The 27484-nt window shown below is 35.5% G+C and overlaps 1 protein-coding gene across 1 annotated transcript; it reads right to left on the bottom strand.

The window, feature by feature from the left end:
- Positions 1-1081: 1081 nt before the first annotated feature.
- On the bottom strand, positions 1082-27484 carry ssrp1a (structure specific recognition protein 1a). The gene is given in 18 exon segments (NM_212802.2): positions 1082-1571; positions 1652-1814; positions 5046-5146; positions 7323-7490; positions 8132-8267; positions 8429-8474; positions 11370-11499; positions 12865-12937; positions 13312-13533; positions 15239-15367; positions 15453-15556; positions 15742-15871; positions 18145-18245; positions 18337-18530; positions 20930-21035; positions 24940-25125; positions 26815-26870; positions 27328-27484. Coding segments are annotated over 17 exon segments (2124 nt in total). The 5' UTR covers positions 26869-26870; positions 27328-27484; the 3' UTR covers positions 1082-1490.

Here is a 27484-nt window from a genome sequence, read left to right on the forward strand (position 1 = left end):
GTCCCGATCAGGTTTTTTTGCCCTCCAGTCAGTCATTTGATTTTGAGTATCTACCGATAACGAAACTCGATGCGATACTTCTGTAATACATAAAGGCTTAGTAGAGACATGTGAGCTACGGATGAACTCCATATGTCTGTGGTAAACGAAACATTGGGTACATCTTATAACAGGACAAGTAGTCTGTCAGAAATTTTCTTCTAAAGGGCTGGCAAAGCTTTCTCGGGGAAATGGCGAGACAGCATTTTGAATTGAGGTTGTACTTTATTTTTGAGGTGTCTTATCAGGCTTGTTGTGTTAAATGTAGCCTTTATCTATTCACTTTTTGCAATGCCAACTTTACATATCTTACAATGTTGGCAATGGCAACGTTGTCATCATCAACTTTATAATGCCTCCAGACCAGAGACATCCTCGCGCTTTCCACTTCAAGCTGCTTCAGTGTTCTACTTTGCCAGCATTTTACCAATAGCGTCTCTGCAACAAAGTGCTGTCATGCTGCACACGTTGCTGTTTCTGTGTGAAGTCAAGAAAGTGATCTAAACCTGTGCCACCGCATAACTATAGATGTGTTTAAAATAATGATATATATATATATATATATATATATATATATATATATATATAGTAGCCGAGTCCTGATTGGGAGGTTACATCTGATTCTGATAGAGTCTAAAACTGCATGATCAGGCCCAATATCCTATCACGAGATCAGATCTGGACATCCATAGTACAGACAAAACTTTTTGGCGGTTTGAAAACCCTGACTTCTCCAAACCGCGGTATACCTTAAAAACAGTTATCGTCCCATGCCTTAAACAGATCGTACATATCTGAGATTTTCTGAAAGCTATCTAATACCCCATTTGAAAAAATAATTAACTCTAGATTAGCCACACCGCTCTTGTTTGTCTTGTTTTATGCATGTATTTTTTTGCCATGATTGCTGAACCACACATGCACTGACATGACACTTTTGGTCATCTTACTATAATGTTTGCAGATTTTTACCAGTATTCTTGACATCACATGGCATTTACTGATGGCTAATCTACTGATCACATGCATGGAGAAACAGGAATTTAATTACTCACTGAATGTTTATTGCAAAACAGCGATTAACGATTTGATAGCTTAAAGTACAAAAAAAAAAAACACTGAAATTACCGAAGTGCAGTCTTTTAATTCTGATAAAGACAATTGTAATAAAAAGAAGGAAAAACCCTCTACAAGCAGGTCTAATCCACACTTCCCTGAATTAAATCTCTACCATATTTGAAACAAAAAAAAATTCTGAGAGCATTAGTGATGTCACTCTCGAAAAGCAGTGGGGAAAACGTTACCCGTCAATTTCCAAGGTCTCAGTCTGAATGTAAAATGTGTAACAGTGCGCTTGGAGCACGCGGCATGGAGGAGGAAAGTCTTGGTCCATCAGTGATTGCTGTGTGAAACCTGAGATGTGGAAATGTCTCTTATTGCCAAACAGGACATCAGTCAGATCCTGACTCCTCCTCTGAGCTTGCTGGAGTAGAGGCCGCCGCTTCTTCCTCCTCGTCATCATCATCAGAAGCCTGAGACAGATTAAATTGCTTAAACAACGCAGATCTAAACACAAGCGATGAACTGTAGAGGAAAAGCAGGAGTTACACACCTTGCGTTTGCTGCCTCTGTCGTGGTCGGATTCCGATGAGCTCTCCTCGCTGGAGATGAACTCTTTACTCTTAAAGCTGTCGTTTCCACCCTCTTTCTTTTTCTCCTTCTCTCCACCGCTTTTCTTCTTGGCCTCCACCTTTCCTCCCTTCTTTTTCTTTTCTCTAAAAGCACAAACCAAATGACCGTGTCAATAAAATGTTCAGAAATGCTGTTCTTTTGAACTCTGTTGAAATAATCCTGTGAAAATTAATTCTTAAAATAAAAACAGAATGAAGCATCAGCTTGCTTTGTAGGGCTGTTGTTAGGTTGCATTTCACCACATCTACTCTACCTGACATACAGTTAAAGTCAGAATTATTAGCCCCCTTTTCATTTTTATTTTCTTTTTTAAATATTTCCCAAATGATATGTTCTTCTGGAGAAAGTCTTATTTGTTTTATTTCAGCTAGAATAAAAGTAGTTATTAATTTTTTAACAAACATTTGGGACAAAATTATTAGCCCCTTTAAGCAATTTTTTTTTTCGATAGTCTACAGATCAAACCATCCTTATACAATAACTTGCCTAATTACCCTAACCTGCCTAGTTCACCTTATTAACCTAGTTAAGCCTTTAAATGTCACTTTAAGCTGTATAGAAGTGTCTTGAAAAATATCAAGTAAAATATTATTTACTGTCATCATGACAAAGACAAAATAAATCAGTTATTATAATTAAGTTTTTGAAACTATTATGCTTAAAAATGTTCTGAAACAATCTTCCCTCCATTAAACAGAAATTGGGGAAAAAACTAAACAGGGGCGCTAATAATAAAGGGGGGCTAATAATTCTGACTACAACTGTAAGTCTTGTCACCTATCTAAGTTTTAGGAACAACAAATAATTTGACTTCTAGTTGATTGTTTATTATAACAAGAGCCTAATTTGAAAGGCAAAGGCCTCTAGATGACACTTATTTTACCAAAATAAAATATGATCTTGCCTTGATTTTAATTATGACATTAACGTCTGACCTTGCTTTGACAAAAAAGTATTGTCACTTAACAGAAATAATCTACAGTATAGAATATAAATCATGGTGTAGTGGAAAAAGATTTAATATAGTGTATGACTTCCATGAGCTTGGACAACTGCATCCATACATCTCTGCAATGACTCAAATAAGTTACTAATAAAGTCATCTGTAATGGCAAAGAAAGCGTTCTTGCAGGACTGCCAGAGTTCATCAAGATTCTTTGGATTTATCTTCAATGCCTCCTCCATCTTACCCCAGACATGCTCAATAATGTTGATATCTGGTGACTGATCTGGCCAATCCAGTAGCACATTGACCTTCCTTGCTTTCAGGAACTGTAATGTGGAGGCTGAAGTATGAAAGGGAGCGCTATCCTGCTGAAGAATCTGTCCTCTCCGGTGGTTTGTAATGTAATAGGCAGCACACGTCTTGATACTTGTTGATGTTGCTATCGACTCTACAGATCTCTCGCACGCCCCCATACTGAATGTAACCCTAAAACCATGATTTTTCCTTTACCAAACTTGACTGATTTCTATAAGAATCTTGAGTACATGCAAGTTCCAGTATGTCTTCTGCAGTATTTGTGATAATTGGGATGAAGTTCAACAGATGATTCATCAGAAAAATGTACCTTCTGCCACTTTTTCAAACAATCCACTAGAAGTCAAGTTATTATTTGTTGCTCTTACAAGCTGGAATTGAAGACAAGACTTTTGTCAGGTAGTGTATTGCGCACAGCAAGCATTATGTCATTGTATGTACTTTTTTAAAGTTTTTTTGTATTTTTGTTTGTATTTATTGTGATAGAAGAGTAGTTGGACAGGAGAGTTTAGCGAGCCAAGAATCGAACTCAGGACACCCGAAACGAAAATGTGTTAAATGTTGGTGCACTGACCACAAGGATATTAGTGCCAATGCATTGTCACTGTTAAATCAATTGTTTACATTTAATGTACCCGATACATTTAGCTCATGAACGTGGAGAAATAAACATTGCAAATGTATAATGTGAGGCGAGTTAAGCCTGATTAAGTGGGGTAATATCTAAATGGCAAAAGTTATTAGCATTGGCCTTTTCACACAGTCCAGAAGTTTCTTAATATGCGCAATTTGCTATGCACATGTGGGAAGAAAAGACAGAAACTAAAATATTCAAATGCTCAAGACACAAACATGCCCAGTTCACAGTGTGTAGACCATGAGACGGAGCTATTGAAACACTGTACTACCAGTCATTAAAAGGGTTAGGATCGCCAAAAAAAAAATAATAAAAAATCTGTTATTACTCATTTATTCCAAACCAGTTCAAGGTTTCTGCATATTTTAAAAGCACATGTAAGACTACTAAAAAAAGTAATAATAATAACAATAATAATTTGAAGAAAAACCAAAACTGCAAGCAGTATAATGTCTATTGAGCACACAAACAGTTGCAAGTATTGTAAAATTTTAAAGTTAATTCAAACTGATCAAACTTTTAAATAATCTTAAAAGAACTTCTCTTATGATCAGAAACCATTGTATATGTATATACATGCCAGAACAGTCAAATGTGTTGCTATCATAAAACTCTTCATGTGATGCTGACGTATATTCCAGACATCTGCATATTCTGGTTTGAGTAAGTAAGACTGCTAGTGATCCTCTCTGTGGAAATCCTCAGACATGTTTACAAAGACTATGCTCTTATCTACAGCAATTGTCTTCCTCGGCTTGTAAACAACGCACAGACGCATCCGGTTTAGTGGGACTTGTTGTGGCTCTCATGAACGCGTGACCTGAACTTACCCTGAATAGAAAAAAATGTTGAATTAAGATGTTATTTTTGTTTTATTTGGGTACAAAAGTAACCTCATAGCTTTGTTCAATTACAATTGAACCACTAATGAGAGATGGACAGTTCTGACAAGTTCCTTTCTGGACTTATTTCAATATTTCAGGACATTTGCCGTCTATGGAGGGTCGGAGAGCTCCGGATTTCATCAAAAATATCTTAAAAATGAAGATTAAAAAAATGTCAAATGTCAAATGTCAAGAGTTCAAAACAACGTGAATAGGAGTATTTTTTGGGTGAAATATCCCTTTGATCAATTATGAATCATTGTTCACTTTTCATTAATCATACTACTCTTATTTATAGTAAAACATCTTTCTTTGGCTGAGGATGCTTGCATTTGAGTGTTATTTGCACATCCTGTCATGCCGGTGACAATGTACCACTAAAGTAGACACTTCTTGCATTATTAATATTATTGATTAATCGATTGTTAATTTAAGTGATGACTCAAGGAAATTGACATCCTTAGGTTTTCAGAAAAACATGAAATGGCTCAACAGTTTTCAACATGGATAATAAAAACAGTGTTAAGCTCACTTAGTAGCAGCAGCAGTGGCGGCTCCTCCTCCACTCTCTTTGTATTCTTTCATGGCTTTTTCATATTGCCTCTTGGCCTCTTCTGCTTTTTTGTCCCACTCCTGCAAAACACAATTAGCAGAACATACCGCGGAATCACATAAACAAGTCAGTTTACTACCAGAACAGCTTCAGTTTATGCCTCAATCATCTGTGTGTGGCACAATAAAACAAACCACAAGCAAATAATTCAGTAAGTGGCTAATTAATGTATTCAGTGGTGCATAGACAGTCAGCATTTGCAGGAAAGCAAGCAATTTTCCAAAAACAACGCTTCATGCATAAAACATTGAGTTTGCCACAGAGCTAAAACAAGAGCCAAAAGACTGGAGAGTAAAATGTAAAGGGTGTATTGCAGAGTAGAAATGTTGATAAACTAAGTACATTTTCAGCCGTTATATACATAAATATAACACAAATATAAAAATATGTAACATTTTTCCCCACAATGAGATAAAGAGATTTTTCCTCACAGTTCTGTTGAGATCTAACCATTCTGAGAAATGGATTAAGCTTTTTATCAACTCAGAAACTTTCCCTCACAACTGCAAGATGTAAATTTTGGGAGAATTAAGTTCTGAGGGGAAAAGGATATTCTCAAGACTCTATAATTTTCTTTTCTCTCAAAACTGTTCTTGCATTTTAGACTCTTTTGTTTTTGAAGAACTGCAAATTTATTTCCCCCAACTTGTTTTATTGCTCAGCACCATTTCTTAAACTTCTCCTGAGAAATGTAACTTTCTCTCCCTTTTAACTTGCAGATCTCACTTTTTTTCTTTTTTTTTTTTTAGAAATGAGGCTTAATTGACCCCAATTCTGTCTTCAGAACTGCAACTTTCTCCAAATGCAGTTTTATTCACCCGTTAGAATATGGACATTTTCCCAAGAACGCGACTTTTCTTCCTAAATCTGTTTTTATTTCAAACCTGACTTTTCCCCCTGAGAATTGCAATAAAAACTTGCTATTAAAGGTGCAGTAGGTGATTGTCTTCAGAAACATTTTGGTTGTGTTGGTAGAAAGTCTCTTCACATTCCAATAGTAATGATTAAAGTAAATGATCTAAATGTATTTCTATGAATTTTTATATTCTGGGTAAGTCAGACTAAAAATTTTTTTGTTGGGTCGATAATTCCCATAATTCTGATAAGTAGCCTAAACTGTCTGTCAACAAATATAGATTTGTACATCTGTGCACCCCTGTTCATGCAGATCCGCCACTTTCCCTGTTCATGTGCAAACAAGATAGTGACAGTGGTAAAAACAAATGCTCTATTAAAACTTTATAATCCTGAATCAATATTGGAGTTACTTTTGCACACTGGAGGAAGGATGACACTATGGCTGAACTATTTCTTTTAGACAGGTAATGTTGTTTTAAGACTATTTTAGTCACGCAAAGCTTATGCAGATTTTGATGTTTTATGAATGGGTTATAATATATGCACAAAAGTGTTGTCCAGCTACGTAAATCTTCCAGCATAAGATTAATGAGACTATTTTCAGTTTAATAAGGGACCTTTTACAGCATCAATAATGTAATTCTTATTTAGTTTATCAACAAAACAGAAGTAAATAGCGCTATTCTGCCTAGCCTGCTTTACTGAGGTAAAGTTGTTTTTCACATCACATTGGTTCACTTTTGAACAATGACAACCTGTGACGCATCTCTATATTGTTTTCCATGCTACTTTGAATATTCGGTCTGAAATAGCATGTAGATATGGCTCAGTAATAAGTGTAATTCCTGCAGCCCGTCGGCCAACCACTAAGCATACTGTAATCGCTTAAGGACAAAGCACATGAGAGGTTGAGACCAGCGATCTGTGTATGGATGAAATATTGCACATGACAAGTTTTGTTGGGAATTATAGTATTATAAAGTACTATAATGTTTTCTAACTGGCGAATGACATGATTTAGTGGGTTGTCTACTGTCATCTTTACAGTGCGAGTTCGTGATTTTTAGATGTTGTGGCTTTGGACAGCAGGGGAGGGAGTGTGTTTATGCTAGCTATTAGCATTTTGGCAGATCAACTACTGCACCTTTAATTCTGACTTTATTCTTTAGAACAACACTTTATTTCTTCCCACCACCCCGCCACCCCCAAACTATTCACTTTTTCCCTTAGAAAAAGCATTTTACTTAATCCATTTTTAATCTGGCAATTGATTTTTCCTTTCAACTGTGAATTTTCTCTGCTTATGGTGTTTGTGTGTGTGATTTTACTGCATCTGACCTCCTTTTTGTCTTTTCCCAGCTGTTTCCACATTTCTCCGGCCTTCTTGGAGATTTCAGTGATTGATATTCCAGGATTTTCACTCTTGATGCGCTCTCTGTTGCCGTTCAGCCACAGCATGTAAGCACTCATGGGTCTCTTAGGAGCAGCTGCGTCCTTCACCTTTTTCTGTTGGTCACAGAAAGAGGAAGAGAGCTTTAATAAAGTCTGCTAAATGGGGGTAATGCCTGTTTCGCTTTCTGAACTGTCAGTGAAATCATTACATATTTCACAGTGTGTTATTGGGTGCCGTTTTAAAAAGTTCCTTTAATTTCAAAACAGTAATATACCACTTTGTTAAAGTAAAAGGTCTTCAAAGTGCACAATAAATGGAGTTAATTTCTCCCAAATGAAAGTGCAGATTCCGAACTGCCTGAAATGAGCTGACAGTAACTCCAACAGAAGCCTATGCAGGTTTATAGCAAAAATCGGCATAATGCCAGTCAATGGTCTTCAGCGAACTTTAGAAAACATCTTTTCTGACAGTTAAACATTGGAATTGTGTCAGAAGCCTGAAACAGTGTGGTTTCGGTGTGTGCACAGAAAAATGTTTTTGTCCATGAATGCATGTAAACCTATTGCAGGAGACCATTAAAACAAAAACATTTAAAATTCATAACAGAGGGGCTTCAATTGACAAAAACAAACTCTTCAGGAAGTCAATCAAATAATCATTAATGCTTTCACGACACTACAGCACTGAAATGTAAATACTGATGTCTGAGATATCGATAAGACATAAAAATAATAATAATAAAACACTCCTAGACCTCTTTCCGTGGTTTTCGCTCTTTCTTCTCCTTCACCACTTTCTTGGGCTTCTTTTCAACTTTTTTCTTCTTGCCTTCATCCTCGCTGTCTCCATCATCTCCTTCACTATCACTCACTGAAGCGTTACTGTCATACCTGCACATAAAATATCATATTATTGCAATCATAAATTGAACATATATATATATATATATATATATATATATATATATATATATATATATATATATATATATATATATATATATATATATATATATAAATAAAAGAAAAGACAGTATAAAAAAACTACTCACTCTTCTGGGACATCATCATCCTCTTCTCCAGGGTTGAAAGACTCGTCTGCCGGAAGATGTTACATATTAACAACAACAATTGGGTAACTTCAACCAACAAGATTTAATTTAGAGTGTCATTACTGTATCACACTACACCCACAAATACCACATTTTTGATGTCTAAACGGAGTAAAATAATGGATAAATTTATAAAAAGTATTGCTTTACTCTTGATTTAATTATGATGTAGACTAGTGACTGTGCCTGATAAACCACAAAACGGTCATTTAAATATTATATGTCTCCAAGTTTGGAGTGTCTGAGTGAGTAAATGGAATGGTTTTAGTTTCAGCACACTCAAATCAACAAGTAACAATTGGTTGTTTTCATCGCATTTGTACACATCACCTCATAACTTGTATATTTATAATAAATCTGTACATACAATTCATGATCCAGAGCTCTTTCTTCTAATTGCATCCCTGTCTAATGTTTGTCATCTTTTCTAATATTTGTTTGCGTTGTCACTTGTCACTTTATGTACACTGGAAGCTTCTGTAGCCAAAACAAATTCCTTGCATGTGTAAAGCACACTTGGCAATAAAAGTGATTGTGATTTTGATTCTATACGAGGACATAAACTTCATCTCCAGAGCTGCCCCAGAGTCTCTGCATGAGCATTTTCCATTTCATTTCGGAAAAAAAAATACGATCATCTTTAACCGAAACAGTGCCTTCACCTGGTTTATTATAAAGAAATTGTGATAAAAAAATTAAACAAACTTTCATGTATAAAGCACTTATCAGAAAGTAATAATATAATCATTTTAAAGTAACAAATACAGATTGTACTTCCACAATTAATCTGAACAGAAAAAATTAAATGTTTCCTAAACAATTTATCTGTTAAATCAGTATAATGACAATTACTTTGGCAGGCATTTTGTTAATAAAAATGTATTTAAAACAAACACTACACTTGTTTTGGAAATTAATATTACGAATCCCCTCCGAACTCAGAGAGGGTTTAACAGTTGAGTTTATCATATTTGTAAGCATTCAGAACAGGGGTGCCCAAACTAAGTCCTGGAGGGCCAGCGTCTTGCAAAGTTTAGTTCTGACCCCAATCGGTCACACCTAGGCTAGCTAATTATGCTATTAATAAGCTTTCTAGAAACATTTGTGCAGGTAACTTGAGGCAAATTGGAGGTAAAATATGAAGGACCCCTGATTCACATAATCTCTGGGTTTGGGGGGAGCACTTTTAGCTTAGCTAAGAATAGCATTAATCACCGAATTGGATTATATCAGGGAGGGGCAAACTTGATGCTGGAGGGCTGGTGCCCTTGCAAAGTTTTGCTCCAACATGAATCAAACACACTAATTAGTGTCTTCAAGATCACTAGTAAAGCTACAGATAGGTGTGTTTAAGGTTGGAGCAGAACTATGTGGGACACTGGCCCTCTAGGATAAAGTCTGCCCATCCCTGGATTAGACCATTAGCATCTTGCCCAATAATTTATTTATATATTTTTTTTATTATAATCTTCCTATTTAGAAAAGCTACACTCTGTCATTACATCATTGCACCTCCTGCAGCTATGGTACAGCAGCAAAGTACCTTGATTATATCAGATTGAGAGTATAGTTCTTAGCCATAGCCATATTGATCTAGAAAAGAGCAACTTTATTGGTCTTAGTACACCATGTAACCACAGAGGAGTCAATCTTTGATTACGAAAAAAAAAAAAAAAAAACTTTAAATAAAAAGGAAAAGCACAACATAATCTAGTATAATGAAGGGCTGCTCGATTATGGGAAAAATCATAATAACGATTATTTTAGTCAAACTTGTAATCACGATTATTCAAAACGATTATCAGTTGAAGTCAAAATTATTCACCCACCTGTGAATTTTTTTTTTATACATAAATATTTCCCAAATGATGTTTAACAGAGGATTTTTTTTTTACAGTATTTCCTATAATTTTTTTTTCTTCTGGAGAAAGGCTTATTTGTTTTATTTCAGGCTAGATTAAAAGCAGGTTTTAATACTTTGTAACCTATTTTAATAACTCAATATTATTAGCCCCTTTAAGATTATATATATATATATATATATACACACACACACACACACACACATACATGTGATTGTCTGTAGAAGAAATTACTGTTATACAATGACTTGCCTAATTACACTAATTAAGCTTTTGAATGTCACTTTAAGCTGAATACTAGTATCTTGAAAAATATCTAGTAAAATATAATGTAATGTCATCATAGCAAAGATAAAAGAAACCAGTTATTAGAAACGTGTTATAAAAACTATTATGTTAAAACTGTGCATTAAGCATCTTCACAGTAAGGAAAAAAAATTAGCTACAAAAGTCCTTCAGTGAGTTTTACTAATAATAAAAACAGGCGGCAGCAGGAATATTGCGCGCTGTAACTTTAAGAATAGTGCGACTTTGATATGGTTTCCCTTTCACATGTCTCTGGATCCTCAACTTGTTTGTTTATTATGAGGGTTAATATGAATAATTACTAAACACCGCGCTCTGACATGTATTTGACCATTAAAGCGCTCGCATTAAGATGGCGTTACATGTGTGCTCTGCTCGTCTCCTATTTGTCCGAGGCTAAGCGTGGCGCGTGCACACACACAACACCAGCATGTGCTCTTTAGCGCTATTAAAAATATAAATGATGCGCATCCCGTGCTGCAAAAGTTACATTACAGTACATGCGTTTAGTCATTTCCAAGTGGAACTGAGCTTTGCAGAGCAACAAATGTGTACAACTGGAAAGGGGGCGTTATATGATGGAAATATCATTTTTCTCGATTAATGGTTTTTCATAATTGTTAGAAGCCAAAATCGAAACCGGATTTTCGATTAATTGCACAGCCCTAGTAAAATGGTTGGCATAATGTATTCTAGCTCAGATGTATCAGTACCGCTGTCGCCTTCAGAGTCATCGCTGCCATCTCCCTCTTCTCTGATCTTGCCCTCTTCCTTCATTCTTTCCAGATAAGCGTCATGCTGGTCTTCATCAGAGTCGCTGTAGTCTTCTGCTCCTTTCATGCCCTAGTGCACACAAACAGCTCGATAAATAAATGTCAATGTAACACATTACTGTGTCTACAAGAAGTTAATGTCGAGTCGCCATCAGGGCCACTTTAGCATAAACACACACAGAATCTGGATCACAGAATTAGAGGTTCAAACGCTTTTCCTGCATATTCCCATGAGCGCAAATCCATCAACCGAATAGATTGTTTATTTAGTTAAAATCCGTTTCAGACTGCATGTCCACCCGCGCGTGAACACGTTCGTTTGGGTGTGCCGAGAGAAAAGCTCCTAACATCATCTATTAAATTATAACATTGGAAACAAAATACAATCCTAACACTCAATTATAAGAATGAGAAAAGCTCAAAGAAAAAGTAAGAAATGTGCATTAAGGCTGGGCTGAGTGTCAAATATTGACTTTTATTATGATGTCACTAACCAGGACTCTAAATTATGTAAAGCTTATAATGAACGAGAGAGAAAAGAGCATTATTCAATAGATACATATGATTTAGTTTGTTCTAAAGTAGCATAGGGATTAAATTTAACTCCACATGAACACAATACTGTGATTAGGCTCATGAACGGTACTTACATCTTATCGCTATTACGGTTACTGCTAATTTAATTGCTCTATACAAGCATGTATATGACTGCATTTCCGCTCTGACCAAAGCACTAATGCTTTTCTGCTGCAGACATAGGATGTCTTACGCTCATGTATAAAGAAAACTGTAGGAGCGGGAAACAGCCATGTGCCATAATACTGCATGTTGCTTTTCAAAAGCTTCCAGTCACACCAATTTTTATATCTAAAATAGTTTTTCTACTCCTGATCATTTATTTCTTTGTAACGCACTTTAATAATAATAATAAATAAAAAGAAAACTGATACTGCATATTTGATCTGCACTTCTGTATTCATCTCCAAATCATTTGCATTCTCTTCTCAGTTTGAAATAGCATCCTAAAATGAGCCAAAACACACATTTTTTTGTGGGAACCAAAAAAAAAGGTTGAACAGAAAATTAAAAACAGCTTTTTAAAAACATAAATTTTGTAATATAATAAATTATGCAAAGAACAAATATTTGCAAAAACAAAACACTATTTTGAGCTTATTTATTTAAATAAACTGTTAAAAAGATGCTTTAACAGCGCGCTTTAGCTAAATTTGTGATGAATTTACTACATATTCTATCTTGTATCAGCTAAAAAAAACAAAAAACAAATTCCCAGCAGCCAATAAATAATCAGAGGTACATTTAACTAGATATCTTTTTTATTATTCTAACTATAATAATAATAAATTCATCTTGATTATGATGGCCAGCCATGCATATAAAACAAAATAAATGTCTTGGAAAGAACAAAAATTACCTCTTTAAATCCTCTGTTCTTGATAGTCAGCTTCTTGGCGTTGACAAAGTCAAAAAGCTTTCCATATTCTTCCCTATTAAAGCAGAAGAGAGGATTATTTCTGAATTATGGAGCACAGAAAAATTACAAGGTGCTGCAGACAACAGATATTTAGTGGAATATATTATATCTACAGTATCAGTGAAAATGTAATTAAAAAAAAATTTCATGTACAGAATAAGGGACAAATTTATCAAATCATTCAGAAATAAGCCACAATGGATGCATCAAACAGGAAAAAATTTGCAACTGCATTTTTTTTGTAAAGAAACGCATGATCAGCAACAGGCAGATTTTTGATTTCAGTTCAATTCAAAAGTAATGTTTGGTTTCTGGTTTCTAACGAAAACCACTGCTGTCTGTGTTTTCTGGGTAAAGATGTTTGGATTTTAGGGTAATGTAGTTTACCTCTCAATGTTGCTGAAGGTGAATTGATTGTTCTGCTTGGTCTCAATCTCGAAGTCAAATGATCGTGTGGTTGTGGTTCCTCTGGCAAAGTTGACGCAGGAGATTTCTTCAAAGCGCAGGTGAACTGGTGGCTTGTGCACATAAATAAAGCCTCTCTCCAGTGGATACAGCAGCCCTGAGCTCGCCTTATATGCACACGTTATACACTGAGAACCTGAGTGACTACAAACACACAGAATAAAAAACATTTGTGAACCTTTGAAGAACAACAATTTATCTTTACGTACTTGTGCATGTAACAACTAGGTGTGGGCGATAACACAATTTACAATGAGAAAGAAAAACTATTTTGCTCTCATATCATTGCTGCCTGCCCGTTTCTCCATTTCAGCTTTATTTGTCACACTTTAGTTTAGGGACCGGTTCACAATATTAACTTCAACCTTTACCTAAAAAAACCCTCTAATTTGTTTTTTAAAGGATCATTCAATCCTTAAATTGGATTTTACCATTGTTAAGTCACCAGAATTGTCCTATTGAAAGCTTTACTCTTCTGTAGTTACATTGTAGTCATGAAGTGCCTTGATTATTACACCAGATTGAGAGTACAGTTCTTAGCCAAATCATCCTAGAAAATAACAAATTGAAAATTTCTGTCAGTCTTAAGGCTGATTTATATTTCTGTATCAAGCGTATGCTCCGGCACAGCCTTTGCACGGTCGCATAGCCCTCACCGTGGCTGACACCATCGCGCACCTTTCAAAAAAATGTAACTACATGCCGTAATGATGCATAGCGCAAGCTCTATGATTGGTCAGTTTGATACCTGTGACCAGCGTAGGCAGGACAGAGAGCCACACAAACCTGTTAGAGCGAGTGTTTACAAGTGGAGACCCATGAAGGAGCTCCAGATGGAAATTTTTGCTTTGTGTTTACCATATGGTTAAAGTTGTTAAACATGCGCCAGTTTCCGCCTTCAAATGAGTAAATATTTGCTACATTAAGGTAGTGTTCAGAAAAAATAAAACACCCGTAAAGAAACACGACACAGAGGAACATAAAAACCTGCTGCCAACTAGTGTTTTGGAAGTGTTATTGCAGAGCAACACATACAGCACGCTGAAGTATAAATGCATGGCAATGCACAAGGCAGGCACGGTGGATCACAGTGATAACATGACGCAGAAGTATAAACCAGCCTTTAGTACACAAAGAGTCTCGCCATAAATGAGAAAATGTTTTAAACTTTTTTTTTAAATAACATTTAAGCGAGATGCTAATGGTCTAAACTGATTCACTGAATTATTATTATAAGCTAAGCTAAGCTCAGCTAAAAGTGCTCCTGCCAGACCCCGAGATTGCCTAAATGGATTTAAAAATGGTTAAACAAATGTTTTAATAACTCTAGGTGACTAGCAAAAAGAGCTTTTACCAAAAAATTTAGTGTTAGGCTAAATATAAATTAGGTAAAATTAAAAGGATAGTTCACCCTAAAATGAAAAATTCCTAACCATTAAAAAACACTCAAGTAGTTCAAATCCTTTTATGAATTTCTTTTTTCTTTTAAACACAAAACAACATATACTGAAGAATGTTGGAAATCGGCAGCCAGAGACATCCATAGTAGTAAAAATGAAGAAAGATTTAAATAATTTTTGGGTGAACTGTCCCATTAAGGGATCAGGGAAAGGGGAAATGTTTAAGGGAAATAAGGTAATAGAGAATAAGACATTAATCAGTACTAACAAACAGACAATATTCTACTAATAGTCTTCTAATAAGCATATCATTAATATTGAAAACTAATCACCAAACGTGCTAAGCTTTTAAAAAAGATTAAGTCTTTGCTGTTAGTCAAGTCTGTCTGTGGGTTGAGACATATGAGAAACATTAAAGTCTTGTGTTTAAGCATCTATATGTGCATTACCCCTGGAAGTTTCCAGGCACTGTGATCTTCCTGTTGACCAGAGCCTTCATGACCCTGCTGACGATCTCATAGAGCGGACCAGACATGTTCTTGCTGAGCTTCCCTTCATAACGCTTCTCCACCTCATCTCTGAGAGGAAGAGAAGACACAGATGCAGTCAGCAAAGCCAACAGCGCTTTACATCTGACAGACTGAGAAACTGCAGTGTACTCACTCGCTCATGTTGAGAGCCAGGCTGATGTCTTCATCTTTGGAGAACAGGAGGATGAGGAAATGGTATCGAGTCTGACCCTGTTTAATAGGTGGATCGAGGCTGATCTACAAAATAAAAGGATGAATCATTTAAAAATAACCATGAAGAAAAGTTACAATAAACAAAGCTGCAAGTCTACATTTAACAAGCAGGTGACAGCAAGCTATTATACTGTGCACGTGTGCTCTGTGTTTTTTCAGTCAGATTCAGGTATTTATATAGGTGTTCAGTTGATCTATATGAAACTCACCACAAAAAACATCTGCCTCTGGTCCTTGTGTGGGAGCAGGAAGAGACGCAGTACAGTGGTGTAGGGGATCTTATAGTCAAAAGTCTTACCGTGGAGGTGCAGAAAGGTCGGGTAGATACGGATATCATACCTAAAAGAAGTACATTAACTCAGTCAAACATAGGACATGATATGGACAGAGACAGATATATTAAGGATACTAAGGGTGTAATATTTTGGTGTAACAGTTCAATACACATTACAAACTGAACAATTCATCATGGTCATTTCTGCAAATAATAAAAGCCTAATGTGTGCAAAATATAATGTTGTCAGTGCCATCGCACACTAGAAGTTTGTTGCAATATGTCTCAACACAAATGCTGCTGATATCGCCAGCGCTCTTCCAAAAAAAAAAAAACAATCAGTTGTGTGTTTGTGAGAACACTTCTGTAGCACTGAATTTAATGCAAATAACTTAAAAGCGCCAAGCACTGAAAATTAGTTTGCCCTGTTATGTTCTAATAAAGGCAGCACTCTCATTGAAAACAAAGTAGGAGAGGAAGCCAGGTATTATTTTTACAGTTTAGTTAGTTTACATTAATTAAGCACCATTACACTGTTTGCTCATGAGCTCAACTCCTGGCAGTGTCTGAAACCTCTATTTCAACTGCAGGAAATATGGTCATATCAAGCAGATCTGGGCTGTCCACAGAAAATGAGGACAGAGCAAAACCTCACAAAATACTTATTTTGCATTCGTTCTTAACTATAATAATCTTACATTATTATATTACGCTTGAACTGTGATTCATACAGAACACAACCCATGGTTCAGAACACACGTGACCCGCAGATTAATAATTTTTTTTTTACTGGTAGATTAATCCTAAATTTTGTAATGATCACAGAGAGATTGCCTTCTGTGTCATTCAAATTACATGTATAAAAGCATTTAGGCTTTCCTTTAACATATAATGATGATGGAAGAAGTCGTGGTAGGTAATTTGGTATATGGTGGATATCATTAAAGGTGTTTTCAGTAACTACATGTTTTGTCTGCAACAATGCATTCAGTGTAAGCTGCACAATTAATCATAAAAAGATCGGGATCTCAACAACCATGCAACAAATTATAAATGATGCTGATTTGCATGATGATAAATCCTTGAGATTCAGTCTTTAGTCTTTTGAGTTAGTTATGAAGTTACAAACAGTCAAATACCACAGAAGTTCTGGGATAACAGTTTATACAAAATCTAAATAGATGATGTTTATGGTACAGATTAAAATCACCGTCATTTGCATTTAACGAAGCTCAAAAATAAAAAGTTGTAGGTAGAAATTTAAGCAGTAGGTGGCGACAAGCAGCCATCAAAAATATTCCAACTGAATAATCCTTCAAAAAAATTAATCTAGCAATAAAATATGAAGTTGTATGAGTAAATAACTGAATCATTTATAGAAAAAAAACACAAAAAAATAAATATGGGTTGTACAAATTATTATGTTAGATTTTCACATTTAATGTCATCAGCAACATTAGTAGTAACTGAATTTTTCACAGAACTGAATATTTTACTATTTATTTTTATTCAGATGATAATTTCTTCATTTTAATAAATTACAGCTAGGGTCTGTTTGTTAAAACCAAAAGTGTATCTTGGTATTGATTTAGTAATAAATGGAAAGCAAATTACATTTGTCGGTTCCCTTTTTTGCAGATCCAAAAAAGGGCCTGATCCGTGACTCAAAAAGTATAATGTGATCTGAACCATGAGATTTGTAAGAAAGCACATGCAATTATAAAAACACCAGCAAACAAAGAAACGATCTTCATTAATTTGACAACACACGTTCCAAATTCTCACAACACAAACAACTAAAGAAACGCGCTGCAAATTGGTCACAACACTTGCAAATATCCAAGTAACACAACGGAAATGACTTCACTGAGCAACAGTCACGGCATAATAATACATACATATCTCAACAGGGTCCGTCATGTTTCTGGGTCCCCTAGAAACATTTCTGTTGTGTTATGTGGATATTTGCAAGTGTTGTGACCAATTTGCAGCACGTTTCTTTACTTGTTTGTGTTGTGAGAATTTGTGTGCTTTCAAATTGATGAAGATTGTTTCTTTATTTGCTGGTGTTTTTAGTAATTGCATGTCCTTTCTTAAACTGCAGCGCGTTAAGCTCTGTCGGCCACCGTAGATTTGTGATCCGTTAGATTTGTGACCTCTAGTTTCTTTAATCAGGAGCTGATTTATATGCTGCTGCTAAGACACCCCAGAACATCAAGTTTAGCTCCATTGTTGGTTCAAAGTAAAAAAAACAGAAATAAATGCTCAGGTAAACTAGTAGAACAGTTTGGTCAAAGCAGTGTATAGTCAGTCCAAAAACACTTTAAAAACAACCCACCTTCCTCTCGGCGTAAGGCACTGAAGCTCTTTGAAGATACACACAGCGTCTCCAGTAGCTTGAATGACATCTGCTTTTGACAGAATATTCTGCGCAAATGCCTGTGAAAGAGTGAAATCCTCGGTATTAACAACAGCAGTACACACCCTGACTCAGGCTCTTCCATTCACACACACACACACACACACACACCTCCACAGGGTCTGAGCCGTCGTCTCCAGTGTTTGGCGGGACATAAAAGCGGACCTCCATGAGTGAAACCTCAGCGTCATCATTCTGATGAAACTCCACAGTCACCTCGTTCTTGCCGGTTGCACACTGGGATACACTGGACAGTGGGATCTCAAAGACAGGACTGTCGCTTACATCAAAAGACAGCAGAGACCCTGAGAACAAAGCAAGAAATGCACAACATATTAGCCACAAAAAAAATTTTTGATTGGCCTAGATCACGCATTACTTTATTTTATTTTTTCATTATATAATTTGACACTATTGATAAAATGTTTAGGCTCGTGTAGTTTTTATTTGTGTGCGTGTTTAAAAAAAAAATTTACATTTACATTTCAAAAACACCATATTAACTGTAATACTGAGAACTACAATCACAATTCTGTGCAATAACTTTTCCATTTGAATATATTTTTCAATGCCATTTATTTCTGTGATGATAACTATGACTTTGCAGCCATTTCTCCAGTCATCAGTGTCACATGCTAATTCAGAAACTAATCTAATATGTTGATTTGAGTCTAAAGAAAAACAAGTATTATTATAATCAACTTTGAAAATTAAAAAAAAAAAAATCAAGTTTTTAATAAGTTTAAGAACAGTGTTTATTTTGTTTTTTTGTATTTATACAAAATATTGTGTTATAGAATTAAGTGTTCATTTTCTCAAATTATAGTTACAAAAATAAACGAAAAAACTAAAACTAGAATTTATAAACTTTATCGTTAACTGAAATAAAAATAAAAACTAGAACTAACTGAAACTGTATTGTCTATATACAAAACTAACTGAGACTAACTAAAATTATAGCAAAAACGTCCTTCATTTTTGTCTTTTTTAAATGTTACTACATAAGTCTACAGTATCCCTTTAAGAAGTAAATCTATTTATTTTGCGCTGCCAGGTGTTTGACCTTACGGCACCTCAGAGTCTGTAATCCTGACACCATTGGCCAGATCAAGCCTGTCCTACAGTCATCCTCGTTGTTGCTCCCGTGACAAAAAACGAGTGGTCATGACAGCAGCACGACAAAATTAAATATGACCCGAAAAGACACTTAAAAGTATTAATTTAACACATTTGTGACCAGTAATGGGTTTAATTTTCGTATTAGTGATCGCGAACAAATCTTTCTTCGAATTGAACCAGTTCACCAAATCAAACTGAATCATTTGAAACGATTAGTGTTAGTGTTCATGTGTCCTCTAAATAAATATTTTTAAAAATTTGCTTGTTTTATCAGTTTTTGTTATATAATATAACAAAAATCCTTATTTACAAAAGAAATTAAATAAAATAAAAAAATAAAAAGAACACTGAAACTAAGAAAAAATAAACTAAAAATAAGCAATTTTAAAATATAAAGACTAATAAAAACTAGTAAATCCACCTCTAAAAATAAAAATATAACAATATTGCTGAACACAAATTAAGATATTCTAAAGAATGTTAGAAACCAGTAACCGTTTACTTCTATAGTAGGAAAAACACATTGTAACGTTCCCTTGCAGAACATATTTTGGATAAGTGTGTGCGTTCGTTTGTATGTGGGTGTGTCGTTTCATGCATGTGTTACAGGTACGAATGGCATTGGAGGATCCGCATTTCGTGCTGATGACATTGGTCGCTGACGCTGGGTTTGCGCCACCAATTGCTGGTTGGCGTAGCGTTTAAAAGCCGAGCCCAAACTGCAATGGCGATCTCTCTCTCTCTCTGTCTCTTTCCTTCTCGCCACTTCTCGCTCTTATGCTTTCTGTGGGTCTCTGTGAGGACAGTCTCTCTTGCGAGGGCTAGTCTGAGAGAATGTGTTTTGCTTGTTTAATGCTCTTGTCTAAAGTTTGCGATTTAATAATGCTTGTGAAATTGTCCAGTTAACTGACATGTTTGAGTGATGCCTCGGAGAGGTGTAGGAGTGAGTAAGTCGCGCGATATACATATACAACACTCAGATTGATATTTTTGTATTAGTTCATTAGGTTCAGGAGAATGTGCTGTTTTCTGTATGTTTTGTTTTTAGTTAGAACAGTTTAGTTAAGACGTTTGGTACTTTGAAGAAGTTTCTTTTCATGCTTTTCTTTTCATATTTAGTTTAGTTTGGTGAAAACAGTTACTGAGTTTTGTTATATTTATTTCTTTGATTTAAGCACATTCAACTACTTCCTGTCCCCCCAGGTAATTCATTATTTAATCATTGTAAATATATTTCTTTCACTGTATAATATATTTTCACTGGTTTTCATTGGATATATGGGCAATAAATAATTGCAGTGATTATTTGATTCAGTTTATTTCTTTCTCCATCCGCTTGTCACACACATTAAACTAATGTATGTTATGTCATCTTCTACTAGTTTAACTAGTATTAACATCTAAAAGGACGTAACACACATACTAAGGAAGTCAATGGTTCCATGTTTCCAACATTTTTTAAATTATCTTCTTTTTTGTTCAGTAGAAGAAACTCAAACAGGTTTGGAACAAGTGAAGGCTGAGTAAATGGTGCTAATTAACTGTTTTGGCCGAACCATCCGTTTCATTTCCAGTGTATTTGTACCTGCAAATTTGGCAGTTCCCCAATTCCAGCCCTTCACACACATGTCCTTCTCCTCCAACTCCACTTTGTAGTTCGCTTTGAAAAACGCTGAGATTTTCTCATAATCCTGCAGTGGGGAAGAATACAGAAAGGAAGTCGAGAGTGAGAGAAGGAAGAGATAAACAGAATTAATGCCTCACTTCCCCTGACTCTCTTTCTCATCCAGGCCTGGATTCATTAATAAAAAGATTTGGCAGCGGCACTTGGCCCTATGGGATAACGGAGGTGTGTGTAATCCAGCCGGAGGCTGATGTGGAGCACGCTCAATCAGCCTGTTTATTTATCCAGCACAGCACAATCGCTTCCACATGTCACTCCACCAGGTGTGTGTGAGTGTGTGCGTGTCCATCTGTGTGCTAATGAGCTTGGCACTGGGTTACAGAATCCCTCACGATTACTTGAACATTACACAAACCAGCAATCCCTGAGTCTCGTAACACTGCCTTCTCCCTCATGTACAGATGAAATAGTGATGCTGTTAGTTTAATGCTAGCTGCTAATCAATGCATCCAAATACACAGCAAACAAACACACCTCGACTCTGTTACATAACAGTCCGGGTTCATACACATTTTTACTGCAAAAATTCCATGACTTTTCCAGGACTTGTAATGTCTACATATACGTGGTAAATCATAAGAAATATTTTAATTTATTACAGCATATCATAAAATATGCAATGGGTTCGATTTATTTTTATATATATGTAAAATAGATGATGCTTACGCTAGCACTAATAATGTGAGAGCATGTTTTTGGCCAAGAAAAGAAAAGTAAAAACATCTAACCTCCATTTCGGTATACAGATATTTGTCAAACTAATTTTAGATACTCTTAATAGTTTGTTACACTAGTAATAGTAGGTAACACTACTTCTATTATAAAGCCGCGATCACACTGCATTTTTGCTCCATAGACTTCCATTCATTGGCGTGTGAATGCAGCAGACCAGGGGCCTCATGTACGAAGACTTGCGTGGAAATCTTACTAAAACATTGCGTACGCACAAAGCTGTAAATGTGCGTACGCAGAAAAAATTTCAGATGTATGAAACACTGCGTACGCCGAATCTCACGCATATTCTTTTGTACATCTGAATGAACGTGAAACTGAGCGCAACATGCACGAGCACATAACCCCTCCCTGCCTCCTCCCCCGTATGAATATGCTAATGACTATGCTAATGGCAAAACCCAACGAAAAAGCAACGGCAAAAGCAAGCAAAAAGAGAAACTTTGAACAGAATGTGAATTGGAGGTGCTGCTTTCGGAGGTAGACCGGAGAAAAGCGGTGTTATTTGCAAGTTTGTTCTCCGGAATTAACAACAAAAGAAAAAAATAGAGTGGGAGAGTTTAGCTGATGCGGTTAACACAGTTGGGTCTGAACATCGCACCGAGTGCATTAAAAAAAAGAAATAGTGTGGTTTATATCTGTAAAATGTTGCAGGACGCTTAACAGTTTCAGTGGCGCTACTCGTTAGACACATGTGATCATGAATTGATACGTTCGAGCATGAACTCGGCTCGAATCCAGCGTCTGATGAACTCTTTCTTGTTTTTTCCCCCGCTACATATCAGATTTTGCCAACTATTTATCACGAGAAAGACAAGTAGGAATCATCAATAAGTTCATATCAATAAGCATCATATTTTATATGCACATTTATTGAATGGAAATGTTTCTGATTCACGCATGCAAATTCATCTTCAGATAGTGTCTTTATAGCAATGTGTGTGCGGTAGATCGCTCAGATTACATTGGGAAAACAGGCGACTGCTGCAAATTGTGCTTTAATGTTTAGCTGGTCAATTGTATGGTATGGAAACCTTATATACCTGCTGAACCCGTCTCATACAGCTGCCATTGCAAGGCTCAGACACTTTGTAGAGAGGAATTTAACACAACTGCCTCTAGGAGTCGCCAATGGAAACAAAACAGACACGCACAAAAAATGTGCGTACGCCTGCCAGAAACCTGCCGTGAAGCTGCGCACATTCCCACGTTCAGTTCATTGTTAGTAAATCCAAACGTGAGCGATTCTGAGCGTGAAACCTGGCGTACGCAAAGTTTTTGTGCGTACGCAGCGTTGATACATGAGGCCCCAGGGGTCCGTTCTTCATACCTCGCTCAAATGATCTAAGATGATTTTGCAGATCCTGGATCTTTTAATCTTGATAACTGATCTCTGGCTAATTTGGTTCTTCAAACAAGTTCGTGAACCAGATTAAAATGTCTGGATGAACTGATTTGAGATTGCTGCGTGTATTGTAGACTGATCTATCGATTCCCGAAATCATGATCAGCAAAGCAACGATTGGCTGACGGCACAGCAGCGTAATGACATCATTTGATTAATATTCAATTATCCATGTGAGCAAAATGACATAAAATTAGCAGTAAATGGTTTGTTAAAATTAATGTGCAAATTACTTTCCATATAAGCTGCAGGCTTTACACTTTTATGTGTCAAAGAGAATTCATCATGTATTTCAATGCATATTAATGTATTCAGTTCTACATTTAGAGAATTTTCTTTATTATAGTAGCCTAGGCCTACTCAAGTTTTTTTATTCGGCGTTAGGAATAACTGTATAAATTAATTTTGCATCAAAAAAGCATTTTTATATTGGGAAAGGTGTCTGTAACATTTGCGAAGCATCAATCGATGATTTAAATTGATTTAGATCATTGGTATAGCGGTCGAAACACATGCATGACTGCATAAATTATTATCTTTTTTTTTTTTTTTAAATTGAATATTGTGCATGTATGCTTTAACTAAAAAGTTCATATCAATAATGTTCTCTTTAAACCACTAGGTGGCAGTCTGTTCACTTTATTTCGGAGTGCAGATTGCATAAGTTTTATTAATATATATTTTTTTACTTTATATATGTATAGTTAAAAAATTATATTTACTATTTTGCCAAGTGTATATAACTACTGTAAGAAAACATCAGCCTTTGGTACATACTTTCAGTATAATCTTTGCTTAAAATGACCTAATGATGATCTAATCCTGTGAGCCTGCTCCCGATCAGGTTTGAGCTACCAGAACTGTTGCTATGACAACAACTCTTAGATGAGTTTTGAAGAACTAAACGATCCTGGATCATGTCAAAACGTCAATATACAAATCCAGCTAACTGAGTAATCCACCTACGAAAAGCAGACCCCAGAACAGCAAGGACGTGCAACAAGTTTCTCATTTTACTGCATTTGAAAGTTCAAGCTTGGTGAATTCTTACCTGCGAAATCACATCAGTTGATTCCATGAGACCAATAGAAGATGATTCAAAATAAGAAATTTTAAATATGGAGCAATCGCTCACTTATTAATGTCTAACAATCTTGTTTAACCCCGCGCCTTTTTGCAGTGCCGTACGACAGAATTTTGCAAGCACTAATGTGACCGCAGCTTAAGTCGCTCTGAACAAAAATGTCTGCTAAATGACTAAATGTAAATGTAACTTTTCCAAAACCTTGTGGGTTTTTCCAAAACTTTTCCAGGCCTGGAAAATGACATGTCAAAATTCCATGACTTTAAGGTTTTCCATGACTATATGAACCCTGTACAGTCTGGAGTTATACTGCATTGCCATATTTATTTTCAAAAACCTTCAGTTACAAACTTTCAAGGTCCCATGGGATGCCTGTAATAGTTTCATGAATGCACAGTCACGAATTAAGACCACGGGTCTAGGTTAGAATTTTTTTTTTTTTAAATAAATAACATTTAATTTTGTTTTTCATATACTTCTTGGACACTTGGAAAAACTTGATGCTATTCACTAAAATTACATGGACTAGCATGAGAATGTAGTTTGTGGTCTGAAAAGAGGGCCTTAAAGCATTGCAACAACCCTAGGAAATGACAGCATTTTGGAAAGTGAATGACAGCATTGTAATTTTTGAGTGACCTTATTTTTACATTCATGGATTTACATTTATTATTGAACCAACAGACTCACTGTTTCTTTGAAGCCGTCATATTTGTAGATGTGTCCAGTGCTGGTGGCCAGTTTGAGCCCATGACCCAGACAGACTCGACGCCACTGGGCCTCGGAGAGGTCGGGAGCGGGGATACTGTCCACCTTCCCTGTTTTATGGCTTTTATAGACCACAGTCTGCTTGCTGAACCTCAGACGCCCATCATTCTGACACAAAAACAAGCAGAAAAGCGTGGTGAGCAATTATTAATCATTTTTTTACACACAAGCTTTAGTCTTGTGTGTAGCTATACATTACTTTTCATACATTCAATAATGATTCTCCCTGAAGGCGTCATCAACAAAGGAAAATAAATAATAATTAAATAAATAAAAACAAAATGATGGACCACACTAAAAGATTTTTTAAATCTTATCAGAGTTTCAAAATGTGAGAACATAAACTTGACAAAAAAAAGTTATTTAGTAATTTTGTAGTTTTTGGAGTGATAATGCCAAGAGTGGAATATATGCTACAAAATATAGTATATGTGCTAGCAAAATAGCGTATTCCACTCACAAATAACCGACTGTGAATCTTTCGAATTTGCAAAGAATACTTTTCTGAGATTATATTATTAAAGAGAAAGACTGAATGTGTGAATATAAAATCAACTTTACCTCAATCAGGTAAACTGAGGTTGCTTCAGTCCAGCAAATTTCCTCAGTATTAATCAAACTAATTAATTAGTGCTGGGTAAAAATTAACTGTGATTAATTCCATCAAAACTATAAGTTTGTTTTGACAATTTTTCTATTTTAAGATAAAAAATATATACATGTATGATACAAGTTAAATATACACATTTAATTATTTATTACAAAATTGCTTTGTACAGTTTTGTTTTAGTGTATGTGTATCAAATACTCATAAAAAACCAACACAATTCACACACTTATTATAAAAAAAACAAACTTTTAGTTTGGATAGAAATAAAATCACAATTAATCTTTTCTCAGAACTAAATATAATATAAAGCTCTTTTTATTGCCTCCATTACAAAAAAAACAAACAGAAGTATTAATTTTAAGTAAATGAACCCCAGATTTAGAGGGGATGTTTTTCTTGCTAGAAAAATACATTGTAACTTTTTAAAGCAAAGTTTTGATCATTTTATGAGCATTTCCAGCGTAATGGATGTGACGATTGCAGTAAAAATTCTAAACATAAATTGACAGAGAGAGTATGTTACCTTTTATTGAAACATCTGTTCAAATTTTAAAAAGCAACTAACCACAGAGATATGAGACCAGAAAAAATATCAATCTGTAAACATATTTATTATTCTAAATAAGAAAAATAAACATGCATTATGGATGTGTCTAAAAAAAGTCAGCAAGTTTGCAGTTTAAGCATACTTAGTAGAAATTCTGTAAATTAATCTGCACAACCCCAAAGAAATAATGATAATCAGAAGGATGAGAGTTGTCGCTTTATAGAACAAAAATGATTGATTTTATTTTATTTGAAATTTTTTAATTAATGAGGAAATGGATGTGACCAATGTGAAATTGCCACTTGTGTGACTTTGGAAAATTAAATATAATTGTTTGAAAACATTGACAGAGACATTTTTAAGCAATTTAAGTACTGTAAAATATTTGCTTATACAAAAAAATAGAAAAGTTTTTGCTATATTGGTGAAAACCTAATTTTTTTTAGACAAAGCTGACATTTAAATGGAATTGTTCTGATCATAAAAAATTAGGCATTCAGGACAGTTGGCTTTTCTAAACATCATGCAGAAGTGAAATGTCAAACTGCGACCCCCATGGGTCGTTTCAGTTTATGTAAGTTATTTTCGGTGTTGTTTAAAAAACCTCATTCCTCCGTGAAAAAAGCTTTGAGTCACCTACCCAAGATCCCTTCACCTCCTGATGAATGTCGTTAAACTCCAGAGTGTCTCCCATCTCTGCAAAACAAACACAATAATGTTAACCACAATAGAAAACTGCAGATTACCCCAATCACTAATGCATTTATATCAGTCTGCTTGACTCTGAAGGCTTTAATTCGTCTGTAATTAACATTAAGTCTGTATCAACACCGACAATATTGAGAAATAAAGCCGCTTTCATTCTTCATCTTTATGAAATCAGATCAGTTGAGTGTCTACGAGCTACTGAGCAACGGACTAAACATTTTCTTACTCATTTAACAAGCAAATTGTTCAATTATAAAATCATTCTACTGTATTTGAAGGTACTAAATGCGTAAAATATGAGTATTATGATGTTTTAATTCAGTAGAGCGTGTTCTGAAGCGTCGCCGCTGTATCCGCTCCGCCGTACATGTGGAGCAGCCGTGAGTCTTGCAGCCGCTCATATTCAGGCGCTAAAGTACATTATACTCTCTTTTTTACAACTTACTTTGGGTGAAGGACGTCTTTACAAAGGTATGAAGGTGTTTCCCGGTGGCTAAAGATATTTGAGGAACTATACACAAATAAACACAACGATGAAGATCTTCTATTCTCCGGTTTCCCGCGTCAAACCTCCGGGTTCCGAACACCGTGACCCGGAAGAA

Source organism: Danio rerio, chromosome 14 (assembly GCF_049306965.1).
Source record: "Danio rerio strain Tuebingen ecotype United States chromosome 14, GRCz12tu, whole genome shotgun sequence".
NCBI classification, from domain to species: Eukaryota; Metazoa; Chordata; class Actinopteri; order Cypriniformes; family Danionidae; genus Danio; species Danio rerio.